General features: G+C 40.1%; 1 protein-coding gene across 5 annotated transcripts; it reads right to left on the reverse strand.

Annotated features, from left to right (window-relative positions):
- Nucleotides 1-217: 217 nt before the first annotated feature.
- Nucleotides 218-21213, reverse strand: 14-3-3zeta (tyrosine 3-monooxygenase/tryptophan 5-monooxygenase activation protein zeta). 5 transcript variants are annotated; one of them, XM_072002657.1, is made up of 5 exons: nt 21057-21213; nt 8525-8832; nt 7663-7786; nt 6514-6677; nt 218-4895 (listed from the first exon to the last, which is right to left on the reverse strand). In XM_072002657.1, exons 2-5 carry the CDS (start codon nt 8822-8824, stop codon nt 4740-4742), a joined length of 744 nt encoding a protein of 247 aa, XP_071858758.1. In that variant the 5' UTR covers nt 8825-8832; nt 21057-21213; the 3' UTR covers nt 218-4739. The 5 variants fall into 5 exon arrangements, with proteins under 5 accessions (XP_071858758.1, XP_071858757.1, XP_071858756.1 ...); XM_072002656.1 differs by lacking the exon at nt 21057-21213 and adding an exon at nt 13300-13557; XM_072002655.1 differs by lacking the exon at nt 21057-21213 and adding an exon at nt 9907-9937.
- Nucleotides 21214-21217: the final 4 nt, after the last annotated feature.

Here is a 21217-nt window from a genome sequence, read left to right on the forward strand (position 1 = left end):
ATAATAATAATATTAATTGTAACGAAGAATTCTTACTGTATAGGAACATTGTGCTTACGTTGGCCTAGCCTCCGAAATCAAGTTTTCAAAATCTGTATTTAAAATACTGTTAAGGATGTAAGCGTTATTATGTTTTTGGACTTATTGACTCAATATAGAATATACTGTCCTTCCAGAACTTGATAATACTGGAAAGCAGAACAATCGAGATTATGGCTTTTCTGAGACATTTTATCAGAATTTATTATTTCGTGTAAACGTTTATAATAATTATAATTTACAATTACGATGATCGATGATAAATACAAATAGAACAACATAACTCGGGACGAGGAAACTAGGAAAATGTAGCGGATGAATATTTGAAATTTGCGATGGCTAGAGCTTTCTCCATGGGGAGAGAGAGAGAAAGAGAGAAAGAGAGAAAGAGAGAGAGAGAGAGAGAGAGAAATTTTACGAATCGAGATATTATATAATTATTAAAGTGAAGGACAATGTTTTACCATTTGTTGTTATAACATAGTGATAAATATTTCGATAATCAAATTACTAATCTAAACTTTTACAATGATCGAGTAAAAAGTAAATAGAAACGAGAAAATGAATAAAGGAAATGAGCGCAGGAAGGATTCAAATAAGAAAATTACAAAAATTGTACATCACCCCTTCGTAACCCGTAAGAGATCTTCGCTCTCTTTATCTACAAAGTAAATTTACGACGATGTCATTAATAAAAAAAAAAAAAAAAAAAAAAAAAAAAGATATATGTATATATACATACTCGAAGATCAAAATATTGAAGGAAAAAGAGATATAAGTCGATTACAACGAATTAATGCTCCTTGTAATAACAAGGATATAAGGATAAATATTGATGGAACGCCGATGATTTAGGAATTCCAAAATGGCCAAGGAGAAAGAAAGAGGAATTGAATGTTACTAAAGATGCGCTGCGCGAGACCGGTATTAAATAACAATATACGTAGTTGCCTTCAAAGAATGGTGTCAATTTCCTTTTATAATATCTACCCGAACTCGCTTAACTGGTTCATTTATAGTTGGATTTAAGAAGATTCTCTCGGGAACCATTCTGCGTAATTTTATCGTACCATTCTTAGTTCTCAGTCTCTTTTGCATCGGTAACTGATACTTGCGTAAACCGATAGGAAACGCACATTAAAAAGAATAAAATTATCAATCGCGGATTCAATCGGTACTTTTCGAACGAAATCGTAATCTACGGATTGGTATTGATTTCTCGCGTTGCTATTCGGAATCGATTTTATGGATACCTCTGCAAAATCGACTCGTTTTCGTACTCCAACTTCGTTCATTCATACTCTATTGTGTGTTGAATGCGACAGAAACATGGACACATTAAAAAGTACAACATATTTGGGGAACGTTTACCCACGCAACACACGCTGTAATACCGATAATCGTTATTTGTTTCCATATGGTAAACATTTACGTATATTATTATATGTTTTGTGTCTGTATATGTAAGTCTACGCCTGTGTGTTTAGGGTAAGCGCGCGTATTTTACATACACTTAAAAGTATCCATGCATACGAGACGAAGAATATGTCGAGTTCGTTCTACCGAGACAGGTAGATTAGGACCTAATGGAATGGACCGAACCAGAGGCGGATGGTGGATTTCTAAGGATTTCAACCGACTATGTAACAATAGAAACAGAGTAAAAAGAAACGAAAGCGAACAAATATTTAACGTTTATTTATTTTTAATATTGTAAAAAAGAATGATTGGTTTTAACATAGAAACAAATGGAATTTCGTTTATTCGATCGGCGAAAATTAGGAATTGTTACTTAGAATTTAACTAAGATACAAAACGGACTTGCCATAATTCTCAAATAATTAGAAGTACTTGATTCATACATATATACATGTTAATCCGCCCCTGGACCGAACGTATCCGTTGCATTTGGACGCGATCGATTTATCGAGTTATCGTTATCATTTGACTCTTTCCATTTTTAAAATGGCAACGTTCGTCCCTTTTATCAAGGTTTCGTTCGAGCCGATCATAGACCGTTACACGTCTTTGATCCGCCGTTTGAATACGTCACCCCGAGATGCCAAAAGAAACATGTTGTTTGATAAGTCGTGATGGTTGGTTGATGGTATAGGTCGCTATATAGGTGATCGATCAAAGATCTATAACGGAGCTTTTATCCGTTAAAGAACAAACGGAAAAAAATTCATTCCGCCAACTTCGCATTTTTTCTTTTCTTTTCTTTTTTTTTCTCTTTCTGCATTAACCGAATTCATAGATAATGCTCTGCTTAGAAGACATTCTGTAAAGTTATTAATATAAATTTGCAAAATAGCAGGATATAACGAATTATCCTCGAACTCTATTGACAAATTTCACGAGATCGATCATGCCGACAAAAAAGCTGATTATATATATATAATATATATACATGCATACACTCACGCACATACATATATACAAATGAGTATAGATGCTTGCGTACTTGCGTATGTATGTTAAAATTAAGGAGAATATGATTTTTTTTTTTACACGCGTACACATAATTTGTTCTCGTTTTCTTTTTTCCCTTTCGTTTATCATGACATTAGTAATCGAGTTTCCGGTAAATATCTGTTGTATATATATTATTGTGTATAATATATGTATATATATTATAACATATATACGGAAGAGAGGGGAAGAAAGAAAGATAGAAGAGAGGAGAGGAAATGGAGGAGGCGGAGAATAACGAGAGAAAGAGAATCACAGCTTGTGAGAATTATCGTAGTTAAAAATCAGGACAGAAGAAATATGGAGAGAAATTTCTTAAGAGGTAGTCACGTATCGATTGGCTGTTTGAGAAATCAAAATCAAGCGTCCCCTTCCTTCTCAGATATTCACGCGTTAGCAACGGACGGTCATGGCGCACGATGGATAAAAACGTATTCTTAAAGTTATGTGCTTCACTCACCTCGATAACACAGCAACTATGATAAGGGCAGAAATTCGAATTTTGAAAAAAAAATATGTAAAAGCAAAAGAGTCGTTTTAAACGTGTCAATTATAAACCATACACACACGGGTACGCGTACATATAAAAAGAAATGAAATAGAAAACAGGAAACGAATATGCACACGAAATGTAGTATTCTGTACTTGCGTGCACGCGTGTGTATGCGTAAGACTTTATCGTGTACTACTAACGTGCAATATGTAAAAAAGTATTAAATGTAAAAATTAAGTCACCACTGATGTGTTGGAACTTAATAACTTAATGTATTTTTACTCTCCTTTCTCCTCCTGCGTTCTTCCCTTCGTATAATAATATCGTACTTGCTAGACAATGTGAAATTTAATTTAATGACAACTGGATATAATGTAATTAGATTCATGCGTGCTTTTTTTCCTTTCACTTCGTTTCTTCTCGAATCTCTGTTTCGTTTAGCGATACTTTAGATGGTAAATAGTGAGCAGATTTGGGAGTAGTGACAGTGTTTCGTGGCTGTTTTTCGCATCCCGCGTCTCATCCGAACAGCGATATCGACACATGTTTCTGTTTCTACATACCCGTCAAAGACTAGTTTATTCAATATTTTTCCTCTATCGGTCACAGTTTCGACAGCATCATTTACACCCCGTAATCTACTGGCGATTATCCCTTTTTCTCTTTTGTAACATTACATATAACATTTTTGTCCTCTTCTATACTCTTCGATACTATCTTTTACTACTACACCTTATCGTTGTACGACGAGACAGCGTTCGCGAAATTCTCTCTGTCCTTTCCTCTGTTCATCCACAATTTGTTTTCTCCCGTTCTTCCACACAAACACGAGTCAATAACGCTTCCCTTGGATAAACTTGTTGTCAAGAGATCGAGTAACTCTCACGACTCGACCGCTTCCTTTCGTTAAGGGCCGCGCGAGGCGTGGTTACGCAATATCCTACGTTAATTTCGCATAAATTCGCTAATTTTTTCCTTGGCCTTTTGTTATCTTCTCTTCGTTTCTCTCTCTCTCTCTCTCTCTCTCCCTATCCCTCCCCTTTCTCTCCATCCCCCCTGCCCCTCCTGTCGTAGATTGACACTCCTTTTGAAATTGATTACTCAAATTCAAAATTTTTGACGAGTGACAATAGCGAGTATATTCAGCGACCGGCACGTGAATCGATCCTTTAGGAAAGGATACGGTCGAGAACGAGATTCTCTCGTGTTCGAGCTTTCGAATCGGGCGTAACAGCTGTGGCGGTGGCATTGGCAGCGGTGTGCGGTCGCATTAGAACAAAGAGGTCGTGACTTTCGAGGAGGAGATTAAAAAAATAAGGATGCGGGGAAAAAAGGCAACGTTGCCCTTGCGAATGTGGAACTGAAGAAAGTGTGGAAGAAGGAAGTAAGGACGTAAAGAAGGACGGTAGGGAAGATGAAAAGAAGGATGGAAGAAAGAGAGGACGAGATATAGAGGGGAAATCCGAAGAGGGACGATACAGAATAATAAAACGAGGAGTAAGAACGATAGGATAGTAAAACGGACAAGATAACGAAGATTGTTAAACGGAATGAGAAAAGAATAAAAGTGATAGGGAAGGAGGGAGAGAGGGCAGCGAGGTACGCGAAGGACGAAAGGTCAGGCGAATGAAAAATCGATCTCGGGTGGATGGATGGGTGAGCACTTCAAGGGACGGGGGGACGATAGAGAATAGGATGTTCTTATTAGGTTAGAAAGGACTTAAGCTTAGGAAGGTTAGTTATCTCCACCCTCCTGTGCTTCGTCCGCATCGCCCTGCGTGTCACTGGTCCAAAGAGTGAGGTTGTCGCGTAAAAGCTGCATAATTAGCGTGGAATCTTTGTAGCTGTCCTCGTTAAGTGTGTCCAATTCTGCGATCGCATCATCGAACGCCTAAAACATTTATGCAAACGTTAAATTGGATAAAACGTAGATTCCGCGTTCATTTCAATTTACACACACGATTTTATTCAGCAATCGCGCCAAAACTACAGGAACCGCATTCTTTCAATCACGCGAGATCACACGTTCGTGCAAAGCATTAACACCAATTTCTATTAGAGATAGAAAATGTTACGAACATATACGTATTAAATGCGTATGATGCGGAATGGTTACCGGATACAGTGGAGACTATAATTACAGCAATGATCACACCAAATATCGAAGGAGCTTCTTTCTTTCTGTTGCTTTTTTTATGGGTTAGTATGCACTCAATAACATAGCATTTACCGCACAGTATCACGGCACACTGATGTCAATTGTAAATCATATAAAGTACGTTTATTCGTTTAACCTAAGATAGTCATCCAACCAAGCATCAAACTGTCGATTATCCCTAACCTGTTTGGCAAGATGACAGGCTCTAGCCGGAGAATTAATAATTTCGTAATAAAAAACGGAGAAGTTGAGTGCAAGACCGAGCCTGATGGGATGCGTAGGCTGCATTTTTGATTTTGCTATGTCAAACGCTTCTTGATACGCTTTCTGTGAATCCTCGACTACCGCTGCAATGCAAACCGAGAAATCTAAATTATGACTTTCATAAATTTCCAGATAACGCAATAACCTCTGTCGAGGTACATTTGTATAAGTGTATGTCTGTATGTGTGTGTGTGTGTGTGTGCGTGTGTACACATCGGAATCGGTAGGAATAAAAATAGGGAGAAGGAACGAATGGAGCGACTATCCATCCCCTGTGCGCAACTAAGTTTCTCGGGTTAAATATTCATCCACGAGTTCGATCACGAAGCTTAGAATACAGGCCGATACGTTGTAAAAGTAAAAGCGTCTTCCCATCGAAAGATAAAGTAAAATCATATTTTTGCCTCCACTGCATCACCACCGCCGTCGTCTTTCCTATTGCATCTTTCCACGATTGCTGCGAACACTACCGACATCATCCTCGTTTTTATAAATTATACCTGTTTGGCCAGCTGGCAGGCCTTGTCTGGTGAGTTGATGATCTCGTAATAAAAAACGGAGAAGTTGAGAGCAAGACCGAGCCTGATGGGATGCGTAGGCTGCATTTTTGACTTTGCTATGTCAAACGCTTCTTGGTACGCTTTCTGTGAATCCTCGACTACCGCTGTAATGCAAACCGGGAAATCCATATTACAATTTCTACAAACGTATACATAGAGCGTGACCACCCTCTATCGCGATATATATGTAAGGGGACGTCGGGATAGGAAGAACGAAGAGGAAACGGGAAAAAGAAACGAGCATCCACAGCTCGCGTCAATTCTACGCGTACATTTACAGTATTCGTTATGGTGTACGTGAGCGTACTATACGGTTGTGCGAACAAAAAGAAGTCGACCAGAGCTTAGGTACACACGACAAGTTGGAAAGGTTAAAGTGCCTCTTCCATCACCCCGTAAACGATAAAGCGGAATATCATGTTTTTTTGCCTCCACTGCATCACCACCATCCTTTCGCATCTTTCCGCGATTGCTGTAAACTCTATTTATCGATATGCGTATCAACGCCTCGCCTTTGCGAATTATACCTGTTTGGCCAGCTGGCAGGCCTTGTCTGGAGAGTTGAGGATTTCGTAATAGAAAACGGAGAAGTTCAGGGCGAGACCTAGCCTGATCGGGTGGGTAGGCTGCATCTTTGACTTGCTGATTTCGAACGCATCCTGGTATGCCCTCTGACTGTCGTCTACCACGGCTGAATATATTACGTGCAAAATTATCAGCAAAATTTCAACCTTTTCGTGATCGTCGATATTTCGAATTTAACACCGATGGTACCTCGATACATGGTCATCTTTAACGTTTCGCAGATAACGTGACGATGATAACAATACTGATAATGATAATAATAGTAATAATAACAATATTAATAATAATAATAATAATAATAATAATAATAATGATGATGATGATGATGACAACAACATAGATACATAACGATCCGATAAACACTAACCGACATCAATTTACGAAACTTGTAATTCGACTTGTCCGCGTTTCAAACTAATTTCCAAAGAAACGACACCTCTCTCTCTATGTTATTACGTGAATTTAACATCGAATATACATGGGTGAAATGAAACGTAACAGACGTTTTTGTCATTATCGAGAAAAATATACGGCGTTAAATTCCACCAACGTTTTAGGAACGTTTCTCTGTTCAAGTATAACACGTTATACACAGATATTCCGGCGTACGACGAGTATCGTGGAATTTTTCAAATCCACTTAAATCTAAGAATATATCAGAGAGTAGTTTTCAACGAAGAACACCTGCCGTTGCAGCTGTGCTTCCTTTTTTTCTTTTTCTTTTTTTTTTTTTTTTTTTCGAAGTACAACTACGAAGACGGTCACAGGTACGAGAGCATTGTGCGACACCTTTCTATTCGAAGAAAGACGTATATCGATTCTCTCGTACGAATTCAATGTCAGATTACAGACAAAAGTGTATCTTCGATGGTGCAATTACTTTCAAATTACCATGTATCTCGAAGGAAATTTTTGTAACGCGAGAAAGAAGAAGAAAAAAAAAAAAGGAAAAAACAAAATCTTACATCGTATCAACACTTTAGAAGGACGTCGATGAAAAATCAACTTTGTCTAACGGTGATTATTAATCGGAATCAGTAAAGTTGTAGTTGTATAGCTGTTAGTAATTTATCGCATTACCAGATACATACCATTTCTGGTTTCTCCGGTAGCGACTTCTGCGAGATACCTGTAGTAGTCGCCCTTCATCTTGAGGTAGAATACTTTACTCTCGGCATTACTAGCCTTAGGGATCAGGTACTTATCAAGGAGTCCCTGCAATGTTGACAGTGCGATCAATTTTCACATATTTTCCCATCTATTTAAATATTTACATCGGTTTATCTATCTGTTTATACGTAACGTCGCACAAAAATGAAAAATATCCGTTTCCATCGTATATATGCGACGAATACGCGCCAGTGAGTATTGGGAAACACTCCGTGCTTTCCGTTTTCCAAACGCTCGTCGTTATAGCGCTTTCAAATATTAAACGCGTTTACGTAAATTTGTTTCGAATATTTAGACACGTCGCATCAAGCTAATCGCTATCAAAGCAAATTCAATCGCGATAAAGAGAGACGTTCTCGCGATTACCGAAACGAGTTTTGTCACGCTCGTTGGACGACGAGAAAGGATCGCGAGACAAGCTTATTGGACAAGGAGCCAAGCCGGTGGTAATCAAGCCACGTGAAATCCAAACCGACGAGCGATCTTTGCTTTTGCCAGCCATTGGAATACGCAGACGCGACAGAAAGGATCGTTCACCGATGTAAGACGATCCATCTATAAACACCGAAAGCCAGCTACTGCTCGGTGGACGTGTTAAATCTACCATATCAGAGTGTGCCGACCAAAATAATGCACGTATCGTGGTCGATCGCATCCCCTTAAGAAGGAAACGCGCAAACGTTTCCCATTTTTGTGAATTTCGTTATTCGTCGAATGGAAATTGCATCGATAATTCGTAATAAAATGTGAAAGAGAAGCGAAAAAAGGAATTGGAATTCTTACCAATACGTCATAACAGATTTCACGCAGCTCCTTCTCAACCTTTTCCCTATATTCCTTGGCCATCTGCTGTTTGCGCTCAGAACCTTCGGTTTTCTGCTCAATGGAGGAGATGACTCGCCACGAGCTACGTCTTGCACCAACCACATTCTTGTACGCTACCGACAACAAGTTCCTTTCCTCGTTCGATAACTCGACTCCTGTTTCGGTGACTGCCTTCATCGCAGCTGCCATATCATCGTACCTCTCTGCCTGCTCGGCGAGCTTTGCACGCTGAACCAATTCCTCCTTATCGACGGACATTGTGTCGGCTAGAAAACAAAAATCCCTATATACAGAGCCCAACGGACAACGGGGGAATTCGATCGGGCGTAATTATCACGATATATTATTCGTCGTAATAATAGGCGAAGGACGAAGAAAACGTTACTGAAAAGGAAAAGGAAAAGGAAAAGAGAAGAGGAGAAGGAGGTGTGTACATAACGTACATCGACACAGACGTAACGGTACAACACAGTTGGATTAACTCGCGCGGCTTCAATGTCGCCGAGTTCCTTTTCTCATCTATCCGGGAGTCGCTGGTACGCGCGTGAGAATAGATTTCACCGACGCGTTTAGAACACAGTATGACGTACTCGGTCCGTGCGCGCGCCTGCTTCAACCTAACTGGCCTCGTTCGCACATAGATCACCAGTGTCGCGAGTATTTTCTTCCTTCTTCTTCGAAAAGAAATAGGGAATTTCTTTTTCGAAGCTATGGGCGAGCAGATGTTTCGAAGACGCAGTTACATTTCCTTTTATTCGCTTTGGTAACGATCATTGACAATGGATTTACCAGAAAGAGAAATTCGGCCTTTCTCAACCTTGACCATGAACGCGTCGCGCGCGCACCTTTAGCTCTAAACGAAACATTTTTACCTTCTAAATCAAATCGAATCGAATACAATGGATTTCGCTGTTCGATAAAAATCTACGTTTTAATACAGAAAACTATTTTACGTTGAAAACTTGAACTTTCGATTAATTTTTCGCTATTGCCAACCATTTCTATCCAATAATATTCGTAATAATTATAATACTCTCTTATCACGATTCGTGTCTACAAATCGTGCACTCAACTAACATATTATTTGCAATGGAACGATGTTATCGCGTGATTATTCCTACCGATTATGTCGGAAACGACACAGGCTACTGCGAACGTTCCCTTTCCTGTTTCTATTAATATCGATAGATTTTTATGTGCATTCGATCGATTTTTATCCGTTACATTTTTAAGGAGGATGGAAACGAGTATAACGATCGTGAAATTTTTCATAGAATGATCGATCGACGAGGATCGCGCATAAATGGAAAGAATAAAACTTCAACGACATCTTTACTAACGTAGATATAATCGCATGGTAACGATGAGTCACTGCATCGGACCGCGTTACAACGCCAAACCGTAGTAGGCACACATCTAAACATCTCGACTCCTTTTAACACGTTCTACGACCGTTCGTCGACCGTGCGCGCGCACGCGCTCCCGAGATCTTCGGTTCGTATTTGTACGCGTTTTACCCTACATTCTCGATCTCGACGATCGTTAAGAGCATCGATTCATAGATAGAATCGACGAAAATCGAAATGAACGGTAACTAGGGAGAATCCGTAATATCGGCACGAAGCTTTTATATTAGCTATATCGCATATGGCGCCTGATTCTCCCCCAATGAGTCACGCTGCGACGCGACGTAACAAGCAAATCTATATACTTCTCACGCGTACGCGTCGATTACAACTGCATCCAAGAATGAAAGTAATGAATCGCGGATTATACCGGAAACGATACTACCATTTCTCTACGCGTTCCCCTACCGATGCTTAACGACGTTTCGTTCGACTTCAAGCAGAGTCGTTTTCTACTCCCATTCGTATCGATCATCCTCCTTTCTTTCTCCTGCACGCAAATAACGCGCAAACTCCGTTCGATTCTCGTTTCAAGATTTCACACGGCTCGAAAAAATCTATCCCTATATATACGATAAATACGGATTAATTCGTCGCTTATCGCGATAATAGCAATAAAAAATTTAGAATTCGCTATTTGAACCTTGTTCTTATTACCCTACGTCTAATCGTAAGCTGAAACGCATTGATGTTCAAAGTAAGTAATTTTAAAAGCTGCAACAAGATCGATTTCGTGTATTTGCGATATATGGTGAGTCTTTGTTATTAATTCCTCGAGCGAAATGCGTTCTGCGCTACTTAAAGAGGCAACGAACAACGGTGTTTTACGTATCAATCGGTAAACGTTTACATCATTGTCGTAAGGCAAGCATGAAGCAAGCAGCTCTTCCAAACGATTATTCGCAAAGCGGCGCACGCGCGTATTTTCCATAATTTGCGCATACCCAATTTAAGAGCGCGATTCAACGTTGAAAAACAGATGTGCAGTTTTTCGAAACTTGTTTTCTTTTAGCGCGCCTTATCGCCTATTAACGTTGGTAAATATAACGACGATGCAAGTTACGTAGAAACCGCGTATGGATCGTTATTGTCGCGATCACCGTTCGCGTCCATTCGTCTAATAGGACTGTTGGCACGCGAGGACGTTATATCATCGGAAAAAGCTACCGTTTTTCTGTAAAAATGTGTATACGGCAATGAAAATTAGATTAAAATTTCTTGTTCACGTGCTTCCGGTTCGTGGCATTTACTATAAACAATTATATATCGGATTGGAACATTGCACCATGCAGAAAGATATTCAAGAATACGTTGCTCGCACGACGGTCGAGAAAAACGATTGATCGTAAATCTTATTACAAGATATACATTCATCGAGCATCGTTTTTCACGTTAACGTGCAAATAGTTAATAAAATTATATGCGACGTAAGTAACGACAAGCTGGATTAGGAGTCAAATGGAGATTCGATCGAACATCTCGAAGAAAACATACATCTATGGTACGGTATTAAAATGGCAAATTGCGAATCGAACGAGTTAATTTTTTCCAAATTTCGTATCATTTCGTACGGTTGTTATCGTTGGTCGATTATTCAACACGTAGGACGATCCGCGTGACGGTAGATAGACGGAAGGTCAAGCAGCCAAATTCTTCCTCGAAGAAACCCGGACGGAAATATTAAACCGGTAGGTGTATTCGACGTCCTATATTTAATCGCGCGCAATCACCTGGCTTTAGGTTAGCAGAGACTCGGCGACACTGTTGCCGGATCTACGAGAGAACTAATGAGAAATCCCACGTTGCCAGTGAAATATTTCCGGCGCAAATTTTTCAATCGGATCGCGAATGAAACGTGACGAAATACGTACAACTGTTTGTTCGAACTAACCGATATAAATTCTCCATCTACTTCTATTGGTCAAACCTACTTCGATAAACGATACGAGCGATTAACGCGTTCGATTCTCTGCAATCGTTACTCATCTCGAAATACATATTTCGTGCTTCTTTCACAATTTCTTCGTACCCTTATCTTTCTTCTTTCAAATACCATATAACGATTCTTACAATTCATCTCGTATTAACTTCGAATTTGGTCCTAAATAGATCGCCGATCCCATTGTCTACCACGACCAATCCCACGTTGCATTAAAAATCTCGAAAATGAAATAACTTACACGAATTGGTCACCAAAAAGCGATAATTTCAGTCACTGAGATGAATACTAGCGAAGATAAAGATGTCGCACGGATCGAAAAACGTGACATCTCTGTCGCGTTGATAAAAATACGAATTTTATCGGCCGATTCTCATTTATCTATGTCTATCTATATCTCGTTATATTACGCGTTATATTCTGCACGATAAATTACAGTTCTGTTAACGGTATATTACGCTTGCTTTAAATCGTTATTTTTCGCGTTTAAATACATTAACCGAAATTGATAAACCAAAGAAACAAGAGGAAACGAGGAGGTTTAATGAAATTTTACCAGTTGCCACACGAACACGTTTTAAGAGGTAGAAAAAGACATTCAATTTAGACACGCAAAGTGGTAGCTTCCGTGGGTGGTGAGGAGCAAAACTGACGCTGTCAGGTCGAAGGTCAAACGCGCGAAACGCTTTGGAATAAAAAAAAATTGTGTACATTTATCATGAATGATTTGAGGTTATGCTCGACGTAGTCGCGTATCTCAGCCGAAGAGGGAGCAGTCAAACGGAGCGCCACGGCGCTACTTTCACGAAGCGAGAGCGAAATTCCTTGTCTACGCTCTCTCCCTCTGTCTCTCTCTCTCTCTCTCTCTCTCCTTAGCTAACACGCCCCGTCCTCGAAGCGTTCACAACCGCTTCATGTCGCGATATGGACTTGAACAAGCCGAGGACAAAGAAACCAACAACGGGAACACCTTGCTTCCGGCGAAAAACGAATCGGCGTCATTGCGGAGACCGCGCCGATTCACTTCGATTCTACTGCGTCGCAGTATTATACCGCAGAGATCGATAACCGATTCACTCTCCTTGGCTCGTTAGTTTAATCGTAGAAAAACGCGACACAAATCGAAATTTCTAGTACATTCTCGAAATAATAATACAGCCTGAAACAAGGAGGCTCGAATAAAGGAGATACGGAAGCAATCACTTGTGCCTTGGCATGCATAGCAAAGAACAAAGTCAAACGAAAAAGATAAAGAAAAACTAAATAGGTAGAAAATAATTAGAGACTTAAGTAAATCGAGAGAGGAACTCGAAAGATAGAGCAGAAAAGTAAATGCGAGACATAGACTTATAGAAAAGAAGCAGAGCAACGAATCGTCGCAATCTTACCTATATTTAAAGTCTTTTGTACAATAAATACTTAAATAAATATACGATCAGCGTATTCCGTAGTTTCGCGTAAAATCGGGAGGGGGGCCGAAAACTGACTAGACTCTCGGTACTTCTAGTTCTTTTTTGTTCAGGGGGGTAAAGAGCGAGAGCGTATTACGCGGAGAAACTACGCCGGGTCTTTTTCCTCAGTCACTCAGTTACGGTACCACACATCCCTCAGTGACCACTCCCGCACGACTGAGCCGGCAACGCTGCTCGTGGTGGGGACTCGGCGCGCCTCGTGCCCGGACTCGTCCGCAGTCGGTTTTACTCGTCCTAGGTCGGTTTCCCTCGGTTTCCTTCGTGACCGAGCCGAAGTATTGATCGGTTCGCCCAGCATGGCCGGCTTGAAAGGTTGGGTGGGGCAGTGGCGCACGGTTGTCCCTGTCCCGGGACGCCAGCCATGGAATACGATGCGTAGCGTCGTATTGCGCTGCGCTACGCAGCGCTACGCGTTATATATTCTGCATATATACTTTCAATATCTCTTTCGCATGCATTCTATATCATTGCTCTTTCTTTTTTCATTCCTTTCCCTTCCCTTCTCCTCTCTTCTCTTCTCTTCTCTTGTCGTTTCTTTTCTTTCTTCCTGCCTCGTATCCCTTCAAACTTGTTTCCTCGAATTAAATCAATCGGATAGGTACATCCTTTTTCTCCATCGTTTTTTACGTCAAGTCCACTTTTCTCATACTTTTTATTTTTCGTTAATTACGCTGTACAAGTTACCAAAACGTCATTTTCCATGGTTGTTTCAAATTAGTGAAAAATTGAAATCTTGAAATGTCGTGATAATTTTTTAGCTATTTGTCATATACGTACATATATATTCTCATGTATATATTAACGTTTCACACATTTATTTGTATACATAATTAATTGCATTTATATAATTATTACGATACTTTTAGAAAAGACACTTCGAAAAGATTTGTATGACGAAACTATTTTGCATTTTAATAAAAATGTATGCGAACAGTGAAAATTGCACTTGCGCGTAAAATCAAATCCTCAACGTGACGCGAAAACACGTGTATCATCACGTGATACGCAGTTCCTGCCGGCGAATCATTTTGAGAATATACGATATATCAAATAAACATTCACAGACATGGATCGATTTCTATTTTCATTTTAAATGAAACTACTTTTCGTCCTATGGTTCGCCAACTTGTAGCCTAAGTACGCAAACGTAAAATCAATTGCAGTACGTATTAAACGGTAAAAACGGCATTCCGCAAAATCTTCTGGCCTCGAGGTTCGTTCTTTTCAATAATTTCTGAATTTTCATACAGATTCGCGTCACGAACGCAGGTGCATATATTTTGATCTTTTCTTTTTTTTTTCGGTAAATCTACAATATATGAAGTGAAAAAAAGAGGGGGAGAGAGAAGAAGGCAAGCAGGAAAAAAAGACGAATTAAAAATGGGAATGCATTTGGTTCGATAATGAAAAAAAGACAAATGTGGACGATTCGTATCAACGAGAATACGAGTATAGAAAAAGTGGTAATTATGTAGAATACAATGGTTGTATCGAGAAGACGCGCACAAGAAGAGGTAGGTAGTTTTTGTCTCCTTTACTCTTTAGCTGGTTGGCGAAGCTAAAATGAAATATTGATCTGCGGAGGCGCGCGCAACCCCTGCAACCGACCCGCCCTTCTGCCTTGGCCACCATTTTCCATTGCTCACCCCCAACTCTCCTAATGCCGTTTTGCCACTCTTTGCCGAATCTGGTAGAAATAGCGTATTTATTTCGACCAATTGTTTCTGAGAAATTTTTTGGTAGAAAAAACAGATAAACCGATAGTATAGTTCGTGGCTGAATCATTCAACCGTGCATTAAATCGTAATGCTTTTTTGTCCTAAGTGTTGTATCGTTTTTCATAGTTCTTTTGCAACAAAACAATCTCAGGCTTCCATTTCGTGATCATCATACACTTGTAAGAACAATCTTCCTATCCCTTAATTAATACGACGTAACCTTGGGCTGCTTGCAATCCTTTAAACTCTTCTCTTTCAAACAATCAAACTTTCGACATTTGAAAGCTACGTGATTAGACATCGCTAGCTGTCGTTTAGCATCTAACATTTCGTTATTCGCACTTTCACTGGCCATGACACGCAGTCCAAATACCTATCACAAACCAATCGAAAGCAGAATAGCATCGAGCTAATTATCTTCGGCAATCCTTAAAATGAGTTGCCTTTGACACGCGTGCTCTGACACATTGACGATAGCCAAACAAACGAGTCGCAACGAGTCGATCGATAGTAATCAAGAAAATAAGAGACAAGTTCAAGCGTTACGTTTTCGTTTGATTCTTTCGTCGATTTATCATTGCTTGTTATTGGTGGTAGCGTATCGCGATACCACTGAATTTAACGTTTGAACATTTCATACGAAACGACAGGTAATTCGATGGCAAACAATAAAGTAAAGTAGTAGTAGCTCCGCATGCACAGCCGATTATGGAATGTACCTGACTCACGTATATTCCTACCGATCAACGTAAGTACGTATATACAGACATGAGAGAGAAACAGGTGGGCAACGCATGAATTTGCCGTCTCGATTCGACCGTCTTATTGCACGTAATAAAAGCTCGGTAGCAAATACGAAGGAATTCTTCTAATTTCGAATCCATAGCGATAAGACGTCGAGAAGTAGCGAAGTAATTTAGTTATTGTCATTAAGACTCTATCGATATCGCTCTTCGTACAGTGCGAAACAACAAGAGATTAGATTTCACGCTTTCGATTCGTACGACACAAAGTATGTAATATTCCGATAAACACATTCGATTCGAAAGGACATTATAGAATAATACGATATGTGATAAGCGTGAAATAAATTGCATCATAGACTGTGCAGTAGAGCGAGCGAACGTGGGTATGGTTGACGACCGTTGGAAGATCGGGTGAAATAAGTTGCGACAGACTGCGCATCAAGGTGCGTATAGTGATGCACGGTGTTACGTGAAGCACAGTGCGTGTCAAACGTTTAAGAGCGCGCGATATTACCGAAGGGAGCAAGTCGTTGGACGAGCGTCATGCGAGCGCGGTAGCTGCAAGAACTTCGCAATTTTCGATTTCCAGATAACAAAACCAGCTTATTCACGAGTGACTTCTCTTAGATTTAATTCAGCTGAAATTTGCAAGAGGGATACGGTTAAACGATATCACTGTTTTTTCTCTGTTCCGCGTTCGCAGACGGGCAAATATTTGAAACGAGCAGAAACGAGCAGTTTTTTGTCGCAGGACGTCGGTAGTAACCGATAAGGCAAAAGAGCTCGTTTGATCGTCGGTCGGCCATGAACGAGTTTCTCGTTTCACGCGAAGAACCAACTTGAATACGCCTTTTCGAGAATAGACGATCGATATAAATCGATCGTATCGAACGAATCGAAGGTATCGAATGAAATGAAGAAAAAAGAGAGAAGTCCAGGCCATCGAGAATCGAGGAAGCGTAACTGTTACATCACTGACCTTGTACAGGTGGACCGGCTTAAAACAGTCCTCGTATTTTCCAAGCTTCGTCGTGCCCAACGAAATTCTCCATTACCTCGTCGCGTCGTCGAAGCACCGGGCGTAGTCGCCAGACTCGAGGATATTTCGTTATTGATTTTCAATAGTATATGCACCATGCTATTTTTATTGCTGTGTTCTACAAGATTTGATAATATATCGAGAAAGCAACGAGTAGGAATGATCAGTGAGCAAAGTGCGAGTTATAGGTACGAGAGAAAGCGTAAGAAACATTTGTATTTACGACACAATACAAATAAAACGATGCTAGTCGAGAGCCGTGTCAACGCGCGAGACATCGGCAACCAGTTTCCGTTTGAAATACGTATAAAGGGCGAGCTTTTGCGAACTAGCAACAACGTGTACTACAGGTGGTAGAGCGTGCACGGATAACGTGTAGGCGTGATATTGCAGCTGCTTCTATATTCTTTCGACTCTCATCTCCAACCAAGTGTATCTCTACTCCCTTCGAAGGAGTTCGACTCAATGATTTTCACCGTCTATTCTATACAAAATCTACATTCTCCGTTGCTTCTTCCTTAACCACCTTGCTGTTATTCCCACGACTTATGTTTAATTTTACGATTAAGGGAAAATGAAAAGAAGGAAGAAAAGGGAGAATCATGTGAAAAACTCGTGCTTGTTTAACACGCTGTTATTGCCGGTACTCGAATAGCTAACTCGGGCAATCGACGTAGCAAGTGCGTGCTTGTACCGCTGCCATTCACTCGTCTTCTAATACACGCGTCTTCCGTTACGCTCGATATTTTCATTCACCTACGACGAAATCTTATGCCAACTTCGAGTTCATCGAGCACACCAACGAGGTGGGGGAAAGGTTGACTGCAACGAGTCAGACTTCTTTCGACTTTTATGCTACTCTACTACTCGCTTCTTCTAGTTTCACGTTCGACCACACACACACGTACACGCGCACGCGCGCGTCCGCACGCAAAAGTTGTCGATAAAAGGGATAAAATCGCAAACGCTCCTACCGCATTACGATTTATACAAACCGAATAGTTTCCGTACCAACACGATCCGTCTCGACAAATCGATCGCTCGATTTATGCGACGATCCTATCAAACGTACGAAAAGTTATCGAACCGAACACGATACTCATCTCAGACTATCAGCAAAAATCATATCTGATTATTCTTGAAAAAATCGAGCAAAAAACATCGTGCGCAATTGGTATTTACGTTAGAGGTGGCGTGCGTACATTCAAAGAAGCGAAACACAGCGCCAGCTATACAGGATGAACTCGCGTGAGTTTCTGCGTCAGCCGTCTTGGAATAGCGAATGATGTCAAGCTCGCTGCTTCGATTCGGTTCAGCTCGTTCGTTCACGAGTTAGCCGAATACACGATACATCGCGATATATTCGCTGAATCGAGAGGATCTTTCGAAACCTCGAAATTCTATAATACCGACTAATCGAATCGATATATCGATGTTACTAAACCATTGGCTATAGGAACAAAAGATAATATGCGACGCTTGCTCGAATGTCTTAGACTCGGGGAACCAATTTAGAGACGTTTGAAAACATGGTAACGTAGAAACGATACGAAAAAGCGAATAATGCAAACTGATGCAAGCACACCTAAGCTAATGAAAAACCTCTACGATTATATCTTCTTATTGTCAATAACTCGCAAATAACGTCGATATTTTGCCGAAGGATGCTTAACATAAACAATTACGTAAAAATATTTCCGAATAAATAAACAAGCGTGTCACTTGAATAAAACTAATAATTTCATCGAATAGAGTAGCAAAGACAAAATAGATAGAGGAAAAGTCTGTTTAGTTCGTTCTTTTTAAACAAAAGAAAACACCTGCTCGATTTAGTCGTTAGCAGTAAAGAGAATATAGAAAAGTTCAGATGCGATCACTCGTCAAAATGGCAATACGATCGTGAACAACGATTAAAGAGACACGCGACGTTCTTGTCGTATCCAAGATACCTTATTAACCGGTAAAATTCAATTTCCGACCGTACACGATATTCATACCATACACGCTTCCACAAATTTCGATCGCGGCCACAAAGTGTTATACCTATGGTCCGTCCATGGAACCATAAAATCGATAGCTGACTACACGTTCGATAACGCGTTTAATTACCGTTTTCTCTCATTGTCAGTTGTCCTTGATATATAACGCTACATGTAACAACACAACCACCGAGACTTTCTTCAACCTCTAACAAGCAAGAACTTGTTTGTTTTTAACCAACTAGTTTTAGCCGTTTAGTTTATAGTGTCACGTTAAAAGAACGAACAATGGTATCTAAGGGTAGCGAATAACTTACTAGCGTTAAACAAGAACAACCCCCTGCGCTATTGCTCGGTCAAATTCTAGAGCATATCGATCAACAACTCGAGACCGCATGCATACTCACCAATTTATTACTACGTATAAACTTAGCGCGACAACTATCATTCGAAGCTTTTCTCGCGTTATTTAGGAATTTTTCATTTCAAATTCGTACTTACAACAGTTGCACGCCAAATTACCGAATTATGAAAAAAAAAAAAAAAATAAGAGAAAGGTGGGAGTAATGATCGAACGAAAGGACGGTCAGACTGGAAAAAAGAAGGAATAGGACATTGACATGAATCAATAGAATTACCGTACCAACGGTGTTTACGCTTATTCCAATAAATTTAGAAATGGAATGGAAAACACCTTGAAATAACAAAATGACAAACTTATGGAACACATCACTTATATGATAATGAGCGAGCCTTAATAAGTAAGCTTACGGGAACGAAAATCTATCGTCGGTATTATCGTCATTGCCATCGTCATTATCGACCTTGGCAAAAGCAGTAAACTCTATCTCAATTCGATATGTTCGATGACCGAGAAAGAGTAAAAGAAAGGTGCGAGAAAGGGAATTCACGGTCTCCCTCCACTATGAACAAATGCTCAAGTACCTTCTACTAAAATTGCCGATTAACATTATTCTCGCTAATGATCGATCGATTACGCGTGTGTCGGCAAACGAATGTGAAGAGAACAGCGGCAGCATTAATATTTTTCATATCAAACAGAACGCTAATTAATTATGTCGTCAAAAATAAAAGATAATTTGCTATAAACTAATTGAAGAGAGAAGGTAGAGAATGGCGCGTTATTGCGTCCAATCTTTTTCGTGGAAATACTTTACGAAATTGAATGACGTACTACATATTTTGAGAAAAATGGACGATTATGAACTGCGCGCGTGTTATATCGGTCAATAATGAGACAGTACATAAATTTATACATAGTCTAACGCACGGAAACTAAAATCGAATGTTACTATTGATGGATACTTATATTACGTATATTGACTTGGGTGTTTATCAGGTAAGATGTGTCGACGCAATATCGAAAGCACGATGATCGGTTCACCTGTCAAAGGGCGTGTGCTCGGCACAACGCCTTTACGAAGAAGGAAAGCGCGTGTCGTGCTTTAGCACGATTTCAAGCGGAAGCAGGCCAAATACATATTGTGCGCGAGAGAACAAGCTAAATCTACTACGCAATGTATCTCCGATTTCTCCGAACCATATAAGGGATCAAATATTGCAAGCAAATATTAGTTGTAACATCGATCCAGCACTTACGCGGTTAGTTGTCATATCAAGAAATTCCTATGTTCGATGAAAACAACTGCCAATACGTTAACTATCGTCTAGGTACAAAGTAGAACGAGATTTGAAACTAATTATTTTTTCGATTCTTTTTAAGCATAAAATGTATAATTTCATCACCAACTATACAACTAAGATGGCGGCAATTATCTTGTTCGTTAGGGCTGTCGCGTCGCGTGCGTCGCATCCGCTGTGAGCGGCAAGTGACTACCTTCAGACCACCTTTTTATCGTACTGGAATCTAACGAACTTTATTAAAATGATAATTCGTTCGATAAACGAAACGATATGATGACGTACATCAAAGGAGAACGAGTCGAAACGAACGATTTCGACTACGAAAATGTAATAAAACGACCAAGTTATAAGTTATTTCGAGCAACTTGTGAAAAAGATCAGGCGACTGCATGGCTACGGGGTCTACACGATCCGCGTTCAATTACACTTCGTATTATTTACGGGCGATATTTTAAAAGACATTGCGTGCAATGACCTCTGCTTCACTTGTACACACGCATATAATTACGTTTGAAAAAAGACTCACCTTTAGAGTGTTACAAACGGCCTAGAAAGTCGAGGCTTCGGCGTATTCAACGGCTCCCGTCCACTACGATCTCACAGAGTGCACTGGCGCAACGAGCGGAAGCCGCCATCTTGAACTGCATTCACTTGACGCTTTCCGTCCGTTCGAAATACACTTCTTTA

The sequence above is a fragment of the Bombus fervidus genome, chromosome 4 (genome assembly GCF_041682495.2).
Source record: "Bombus fervidus isolate BK054 chromosome 4, iyBomFerv1, whole genome shotgun sequence".
Lineage (NCBI taxonomy): Eukaryota > Metazoa > Arthropoda > Insecta > Hymenoptera > Apidae > Bombus > Bombus fervidus.